This window comes from Thalia democratica, chromosome 1, assembly GCF_965202585.1.
Source record: "Thalia democratica chromosome 1, ktThaDemo2.hap1.1, whole genome shotgun sequence".
NCBI classification, from domain to species: domain Eukaryota; kingdom Metazoa; phylum Chordata; class Thaliacea; order Salpida; family Salpidae; genus Thalia; species Thalia democratica.
The window spans coordinates 29,717,165-29,726,926 of NC_139165.1; the positions used below are offsets into that span (position 1 = coordinate 29,717,165).

A 9,762-nucleotide genomic window follows, 5' to 3' on the forward strand; every position below is an offset into this window, starting at 1 on the left:
CATAAAAATAATAATTGACAAATGTACCAGTCAACTTTCTAGTAAACACTTTTAAAAAATTTAAAAAAAAGAGGAGTTTTTATACAAGCCACTTAAAAGAATAACAATTTTTTTTAATGAGCTTTAATGATTTTTTTAAATTGAACAGTATTATACAGATTTGTTGTTTTCCAACTAAAATTTATCTAAAAACTTAAACCAGTACATTTTTAAACAGAAGATTCTTAAAAAATCTATTTCAATCAAAATATAAGTTTTATTTTTATTTTCATTTTAAAGGTTTTTGACATGTAGGCTGATTATTGTGAATACTTTTTTACTTAAAATAACTAAGTATCTTGAAATGTTATAGTGGTTTAAGCTCACATAGTTTTGCTATTTTACACTATATTAGTTCTTTAAAAAAAATGTCCTTTTACAGTAATAAGTATATATTTCGGTAAAAAACAACTACTAGTTTAATTTTTGCTTAGTTCTACAAACTTATTTAACTTAATTTGGGAAGAAAACATTATTTGTGTTTTAGATTATATTTAAAATTTTGAGGTTGATAAGATTAAATACAAAATCCTTAAGTTTAAACTTTTATCTGAATACAAATGTTAAATTGAACTACATAAGCAACTAATTTTGTCAAAAAATAAAATAAAATAAAAATCAATTACTGAATATATTTTTGTATCAATTTAGGCTCTTAATTAGAAATTATATTACAGATTAAGTTATTATTAACTTTTACAGATTCCAGCAGGTTACTATGGCAACCACATGCAGTTTCCTCCTCTTCATCCTCCATACCCTTATCCTCATCAGTTTCGGGCTCCTCTACCCCTGACACCTCCCCCATATAACACCTCGATGCCAAACAACGCTCAGAGAAGCGCCCTTTGTAGCTCCCAGGCAAGAATTCCCACTTAATCTCAAGCGAGTACATCCAACTACCAGCTGATGGCCAATGTGAATGCCAATATACCCCGAGCAAGCAACACTTCGGGGTTCAACCAAACTCGAGTTCCTCGACCCCAAATATCTGTCCTAAATAACCCTCAGGGAAGCGTGCCAAGTAGTTCCCAAGCAAGAAGTCCATTTCACTCTCAAGCGAGTACATCTAATTACCTGTTGGTGACTGATGTGAGTGCGAATCAACCTCAAGCAAGCAACAATTCGGTGATTAACCAATTTCGGGTTCCTCAACCCCAAGCATCTGTCTCTAATAACCATCAATTAAGCTTCCGAAATGGTTCCCGGGTAAGAAGTCCAATTTACTCTCAGGCAAGTACAAGTTACCCCCAGCTGGCAAACTTTGATCAGGCCCAAGCAAGCAACAGTTCGATGGTTTACAATCAAGGTAGTATGGACAATCAAGTCAATTCTAACCCGCCAGCTGTTACTCTACTTTGAAGAATACGGTTAATTTGGTACCACAACAAATAAAAAAGTATACGATGTTACCGATAGATGAAGGTTTGTAGTTTAATTTTAAGTTTTGGCTTTAAAATATTTTAAAACACGTACATTTGCAATGTTTTTTTTTGCAAACTTTTTTCTGTGTCCGAGTTTTACAGTGTTATTTTCACTTCAATTCACTAAAATAGTTTTTTAATAAAAGTCAGTACCATTCTTTTAGTTTATTTTTATTGTATACATACATGCAAGAGAGCCTGTAATTTTGTTATATAATTTTAACATAAGAAAGTAAACAATAAGTTTTAACAATCAATCGTTATCAGCTCAAACTTTTATGAGTTTTGAGATGAGGTACCCATCAACGTATTTTAACAAGAAAGCAAGAAAAAGAAGGAATGGAACCCAGCAACCCATAGTACCTCCTCCTAAAAAAGTTTGTCTGAAATTGTTTAGTTAAGTGTAGTTCACTACTTAAAACTTGTTAGCTAAGTTTCTCACGGGCAGTTTTTTCGCTGAAGTTTGTAAAGAAAAATAGTTTTACTAGTTTGAAGTAACTACTAAAGAGTATAATGCTACGCTATTTATAACAGCTGTTTATAATTTTTCAACTAATGTTTAATACAATTATTGATCTTATTTTTTAAACCATAGTTTATACTACCTTTAGTAGACATTGTCGTATCAAAAACTATAATGAATATAAACAACGGATGTTATAAGTATGCTTGTTTCTTTTTTTTTCTCAAACATCAAAAAAAAAGGTGGTTTTATCGAATACACCTTTTGCTAAGATCAACTTGCTACTTATAATTCGATTGATTAAAGTCGACCATTGCCTATCTTTTGAGCGAAAAGGGGTATTTCAAAAGTTAGTCAACCTCAACATATACATATCATCGTTAGCAAATAAAGATATACAAAACGTATTAAATATTTACCAGTTGTATTAAAATCCATGTTATATACAGAGAGTGTACATATTCGACTTAAACGACGTACTTATACCGGACATCAAAGTGTTTGGAGCAGCAATAACGCTTGCATCAAGTTATGAGGAACAGAATGACACCAAAATATTGTTGGGGTGGTCAATTGACATAATAAACTACATCGGACACAACTTCTTCTTCAAGAACGATCTTGAAGTTTGTTTTGAGTATCTAGTATTGTTTACATAATAAGTTTTTTCGTTGTTCGTATAATACAATAGCAGCGTCAAAATGTCTTTTAACACGCACACTGTTTTAAAGAACTTACTCAAAGAGCTGCCTTTTAATTTTAATGAAACATTCTAAACTCATACATTAAATTTATATTTTTATCTAAGCACATAGTTGTATTTAAATCTTTATATGTAAAATAAGTAATCTATGACATGACAGCTATTATGTAAATTAAATCAATTATTAACTGCAAAATATGTAATGTTATACCAATGTAAATGTTAAGATTGCCTTCAAACAAAAAGAAAGCTATAAACTTAGTATAAACAACATTTTTTTTTAAAGCAACAGTAAAATGTTGATAAAAACAAATTAACAATTGTTTGCCTAATCAATTCAAATCCTGTGACATAAATACATTATGTTGCATATAAACTATTTAAAGTGTTTTTAAGTGTTAGAAATTTTTTTTTATAAATAATAAATATTAAATAATAAATATTAGAACTTTAATTGACATCTTAGTACGATTTTCACTTAATTAAATTTTAAGAAGTTATGTTGTGTTGAGATTTTATTACGTTTTAAACTCATTACAATTAATATGTTATTAATGTTAGGCGGAATAAAAAGACATTTGAAGGTAGAACTTTTAATAATTAGACAAAAGAACTATTTATTAAAAAGAAGTGCTGTAATTGCTATGAAGCGCTAATAAATAAACATTACCTTTATACCATTCATCTCTTATGTTAAAATAACTAAATACTACAACATTTTTCAATATCAATTTTATGACTCAATTTTTTTAAATTGGTGTAATTATAGGCTCAATTATATTATACTAAACTTTTTAGATTTTGAGTTGTAAAAATATTCGTCAAGATAAATCATAAAAATAAATATATTAAAAAAAAAACTATTTATTCAGAATTACGGACAGCCCAATATAGAAGATGTTTCGGAAGACGACAACTTTAACATAGACTTGTCCAATTACGATTTCTCCCAAGATGGATTTAACAACATTGCTCTCCATGCCCCAGAAAATCATTTAGAACAAAACTCAACTGGTTTCCTCCAAAAATTAGCGTTCAGGTTGGCATCCACTTTTATTTTGTTTTGATTAAAAGTATCAACAGCTTTCATTTCATATTTAGTTTTACTGTTGCCATTATTCTAAATAAAAATCGGTTATAATATGTGCAAACAGTTTAGCATCAAGAAAGTTTTATTGTACCGATCATAAGTGAGTTTAAAAAAAAACTCATCCACACAACATTTTAGATACCGCATGATCCGTGACACCTACCAGAAGTTCCAGAGCTGGCAAGGAGAACAGAACGAGGTTGGAGACGCCAAGGAGAGATGTGCAAGAAACAAGGAACGGATGATGACTGGACCGGCAAAGAAGTGGTTGGAGGTGTCCACCGCCGTTCTCGATGTTTTATCTAACGAGTTAGATTTGCATCTTACTAGTTTGAATAGTAAAACAAAACCATTATAAAACACTTATTTTATAACTTTTTTTACTTCAATTTTTTCGTAGGTTTTTTTTTAAGCTTAAAATTTCTTTTTTTTTTGAAGTTTTAAACTTTAAAGCTCGAAAATATAACCATATTTTTTTTTGTTTTATAGGTTATGATCTAACAAATAATTTAAGTTTGAAATAAAGTTATGACTCATCGAACAGGTCGGAAACCAAGATAATGATTTGTACGAACAGCGAGTTGTCGGAGACGGCGTCCAAGCTTGTGGTGTTCGGTCTGGACCGGTACGTGGACATTGCTGATGTGTACAGTTCTGGAAAGGTAGGCAAGAGCTGGCTGTACGACCGCATCAAGAAGTACGGAGACAAGCACTCTTATGTGGTTATTGGAACTGGACAATAAAGAGCACGCTGATAAGGTTAGGTTTTTGCACGATTTTATATCACAAATTATAATAAATTTGGGTCGATTTCGATTGCGTACTTTAGTGCATTCATTTGCAATATAATTCATTGTTCTATTATGCTAAAAACTTGATAAAAAATAGATAAACTAAATCTTATATTTTAGGTGATTTATTAAACTGATTTAAAAGTAACATTTCTCTATTCAAATGACATATTTTTAATGTACTAAAATTTACACAGCTTTTTTAATTTATAAAACATGTATACAATTTTCAACTTCAATTTGTGACAGTTTTAATTAAGTACTAATTTCATAATCATTTTTATAAGGCTAATAATCGTTGCTTTGTTCATGTTGAATACCTTTTTTAGACATACATTTAACATTTTCATTTTAAAAATAGATTGTTTTAAACATAAGTTAACAAAAATAGTTATTATACTTGAATGTTATAAATTTAACATGCAGTGTTTCCCTTTAAGACCTTTTTTTCTTCTTCATCTGCAACTGGATGGTTGATATAGAATAGGATATCTAGTGTAAACTTTAAAATACTAATAAGACCCCCCCCCTTTCGCCCTTTGCTAATTATTGCCCCCCAACTTACTAAAATCGTCCCCAGGTGGGCGATACCGCCCAATTTGGGAAACCCAAAACTAAAGAAATACAGAAGTACGAAATAAGAGTAAAATTTATATTTTAGACTAAAAGTTTTTTTAGGATATTATACATTAAATTTAATAATATTAATAATATTTTTTTTACAAAGTAAAATAACCTTCTTTAGAGTAGGCAAGATGGATCACTTGAAATTGTTCAAAAATTTTGTGGAAAACGGTATTTATTAGATTATTAACTTCTCGATCTATCATTTGCTTCTCAATCTAATACATGGTCTTTGTTCTTCATTTTCCTAATAAATCTAAAACACTCTAGCTAAAAGCTGCTCTTTATTTTATAATTTATATCTCCGCAAATAAACTATGCGTCTTTATATTAGAAAAATTCGTTGACCTAATATTCTTCATATGATTAGCCTATTTTAAATTTTATTATAAAGGTACTAGATTTTTTCCATGATTTCTTTTCTAGATTTATAAACTGCTTTTATTAACGTCAAATAAGCTGATAATGAACAATACTACGAAGATGCTTTTTTTTAGGTTTATATGATTATTTTTCTTAAAGAATTACACAAATTGATTGAAGTTAATTTAAACAAAAAAACTTATTAAGAAACAAAAGTAAAATTTACTAAGGTTTTTAAACATTTGCGACAAATATGATACATGTATTACATAATACTTGATAAAACAGTTGCATAGTAATTGTATTTTGTTCTCTAAAAAATATTCTTAATGTACTTTGTTTATTTTATATTTTTTAAAGACTTTTATTTGAAGAACTTAAGTAGTTTAAGAGAACTTTAGAACTAAATAACATATTAATAGTAGTTCTAATAATACTAATTTAAGAAAAAAATTCCGAAAAATTATCTTTAGACAATTACTGTTTCGCTAGTACTAACATAATAAAAATATAATAATTAAGAATTTTACTTGTAATGAAAACAGCTTTGTTGTTTGGTCAGTTACTTTCTGCTCCAGTTTTTACAAAACATGTTATTTAACAAAAGTATATTCGATATTTGTCCTATATAAAAATAAATAAAACTACAATGTTTAAGCTGAGCTACATTTAAAACTCTATGCTTTTTTATCGTGTTTCAAGTTTTATTTTTACCAACTATTTATTTAACAATAACTTTTTTTTAATTTCGTTTGTTTAATAAGATAAGTTTGTTTAATTTTTAGTTTAAAACCGGGGTTAACTAATTGCGGCCTAAATACGGCTCTCGAGCTACAAAGTTAAATTAATTTACGTAAAAACTTTCAGACTATATAGTTACTTCAAGTATTTTGAACTACACTATTTTATACATTTTTTTACGTTTTAGGCTAATTACAAATTTCAAAAATAAAAATAAATAATTTTAATATTTTGACAACTTATTGTTCATTATACTATTTTTTGTTTGATTATCTTTCCTCAGGTTTAAAATTGTTCAGTTATTTTTTTTTTGTTGATCAGCACTTTAATAACTTAACTAGTTTAACAATACAATGGCTAATGTTTTATAATATCTAAAACTAAAATTTTTTAGGGATACGTATAGTATGTAGGTCTAAGTAACTCTTTTTTTAAGAAGTAATAGTTAGTATTTGTGTCAAAAAAAATGTATTTAACTTTTGTTGTGGTTTAATGATATACTAGTTACACTGCTGTTCAATTTAGTTGAATACTGAACAAAAAGAGTCTGATAAAATATATCTTAGGGTTATGTTCACTATATGAAAACTGACTTAGGGCAGTGACATTCATTCTAGCCAGGACTTGCTGCAGTAAACATGTTTCCAGAAACAGACATTTATATTTTATTCTTGTGTAATATAGTTTTTATTTTAACTTTTTTTAATTTTATAAGTATTTTCATAATTAAAGTTTCAAGTAGACATCTCTCAATTATTTTGTTTTGGTTAATAGTGTAGGTGTAATCATATTATAGCCACTTTTTTTTTAAATTAACCTACATCCAGGGTTGTTGATTCTTTTAAGCACAGCCTACAAACAGCAATAGCAGATGGTAACAACCCTGTTTGTAGGCTGTGCTTAAAAGAATCAAGAGCCGTTATGTATGCGTTAAAAAAGGAAAGTTGTTTAAATAAGAAGAGTGAATTCATATCGTCTTGTCGACATATGAAAAAGCTCCTCTTAAAATACAACATTGAAGTATTTTATAGTCAAATAACTGTTGTTTTCATTAATTTTTAGTTTTTTGATTATTTAGATGGTAGATCGATTTTTGTACTGAATATTTGTAATGTACAATGTTCAATTCTTACGTCATATTGTTTTTGTTTTTTGTAAACCTTTGCATCTTTGTTTACCAAAATGCTTTTTATTTTAAATTTAAACTGGCTGAAGATTAAAGACAATTTTTTTTATCATTATAAAACATATGTTCCAGTATTTATAAAATCGTCATTTCAATAGACTTTATATATATTTATATATATATACATATAAATGTATATGGTGCTGTTTTAAATTTAATACTTGTTGAAGTTGAAGTAAAATGATTAATGCTAAATATTATAAGACTTAGTACAACAAAAATCAAACTAAATCATTTTTTTATTGCCACTGTGCTTCTAATTATATAACAGTTTTCTATAAGAAATTCTTATCATGCTAAAGTTTAAACTAAAACGTGATAACTTTTGATAATAAAGATAAATTTAATACTAAATTATTTTTATGCATACTGTTAAGCTGTTAAAAAGTGAAGATCTTTCAGCTTTATTTTATGCATTAAATAAAATTTTTAATATACTCAATATTTTTTTGGTTAAATAATTTTTTTTAGTCGTATAAACAATTTAGTTGTACGTTCTTATAAACATTTTTTAAATATAATAAAGTAGTTAAACAACTTGATAAACACTACTACACAACTGACACAACTTTCTTTTACAACTGTGTTTAATTAAAAACTAAATGTTGTATCTTCGAAAAATGAAAAGCAAGACTTTTATTCAATTGGGCTCACACGCGGTAAAAAATCAATACAAATCAAAACAAACCGATGACGTGAATGTTGCTGCTTCTTATGCCAATGGAAAGGAACCAGGTCAAAGCAATCCAGGTGTAAGTCCAAACATCGTAGCTCCCGAATTTAAACAAACTTATAATTGGAATTTCACTGCACCCATAGCTCCTCAGTTTTACAAGTTTTATGCTGAAATACGAGCGAACAAGTACCTCAATGAGCGAGAAGAGTCTATAATAATATAGTAACTGAAATCTCATTATATAACTTAAGTATGTATTACTATAAAAAGCTAAACTTGCTAATACATTCTAAGTAGTATCTCTTTGTGATATTAACCTAAGTACTGTTCAATAGATTTCACAATTTATTACACAATACAACGTATAAAATGTTAGCACACACTATAAATAACAACATAATAGTCGACTATATAATGCTCAGCTTAAATAAGAGTTAACAATTGACTTTGGCTCACCATTCTACCAAAATCAACGAATATTGAAAACTATCATAATTTAACATTGATAAATTTATCGTTTTTTAAAATCTCTTCTCTTATATAATTAAGAAAGCAGTGAAGTATGCAATTTTGCTACAAGTCTATTAATTGATCATTTCTTTCTTGTTATTTATTATTGTGTTTTTAAGTTAAAGGTTTGCTTTATATATTCGTACATAGATCAAGAATTTACTCAATGTTTACTATATTTTGACTTAAGTTGAACTTTTACGTTGAATTTTGTGTATATATTTGTTTTAACTTTTACTAAAAGCTCGCTTTCAGAATAAATTATAACTTATGTAAATAAGTCTTTTGAGTATAGACTTAAAAGTATATTAAACATAGTTTCATTAATTGCTAGTTGTTAAAATTTGTTAGAAAAACTTAGTGATAAGTTTAGTTATATTTTTTTTATTACTTTAGGTTGAAAATAGTGCTGCTACCTGGACTAGATACTGTTGATGGATATCTTATAAAAACTTAGTCAATATATTAATATTCATCTTATTGTTGTGTAAGTGTTATTAAGCGAACGTTGTAAAGAGAGATTTGAATACAGAATTTACAATGAAAACACTTAGTTAGAATCATGATCTTTTTTTACTTTTTAAAGTAAGTTTTTTTAGTTAAAATAAAATATCCAGATTCAAGGTGAGGTTTGGCCGGATCCTGACCGAGTTAGTTTGAACAAGCTTTGTTTTCCGCAATCAGCTTCTTTCAGTTGTATATACTTAGATAGTTGTGTTTTGAATAGTGAATATATATAAAGTTAGTCTAGTGAAAAAAGGCTAATTAAGCTTTAGTTAATTCATTCATTTGTTATAGACATATTAGTTATAGTCAAAATATTTATTTTTTTTATTTAAAATTTAAATTTTTGTCTTTTTCAATTTGTTAAAAGACTTTACAATTTTAGTTTAACTACTTTATTCTCTTTTAGGTATATTAAATAATGTAAAAACTCTACAAGTTCAGTTATTTTAATACTTGTTTACTATAACTTCAAGAGGCAACAATTGTTTAACAGTTTTTATTTTCAAATTTAAATTTTACAAAATAAACTTTTTATAAGCCCTGATTTCGATTAAAAATAATATTTAGTAGTATAAAAGGTTTCTTTAAAAAATTTAATTTTTTTTGAACAATTACCGCCTCTTAAAACTATAGTTAATTATTATT

The 9,762-nt window shown here is 27.4% G+C and overlaps 1 protein-coding gene across 1 annotated transcript; it reads left to right on the forward strand.

The window, feature by feature from the left end:
• Nucleotides 1–1,445: 1,445 nt before the first annotated feature.
• Nucleotides 1,446–4,462, forward strand: LOC145835072 (protein phosphatase EYA2-like). Its single transcript, XM_082942617.1, has 6 exons — nt 1,446–1,464; nt 1,731–1,840; nt 2,376–2,552; nt 3,502–3,668; nt 3,858–4,028; nt 4,264–4,462. The coding sequence occupies exons 1-6, from the start codon at nt 1,446–1,448 to the stop codon at nt 4,460–4,462; spliced, it is 843 nt and encodes a 280-aa protein (XP_082798743.1).
• Nucleotides 4,463–9,762: the final 5,300 nt, after the last annotated feature.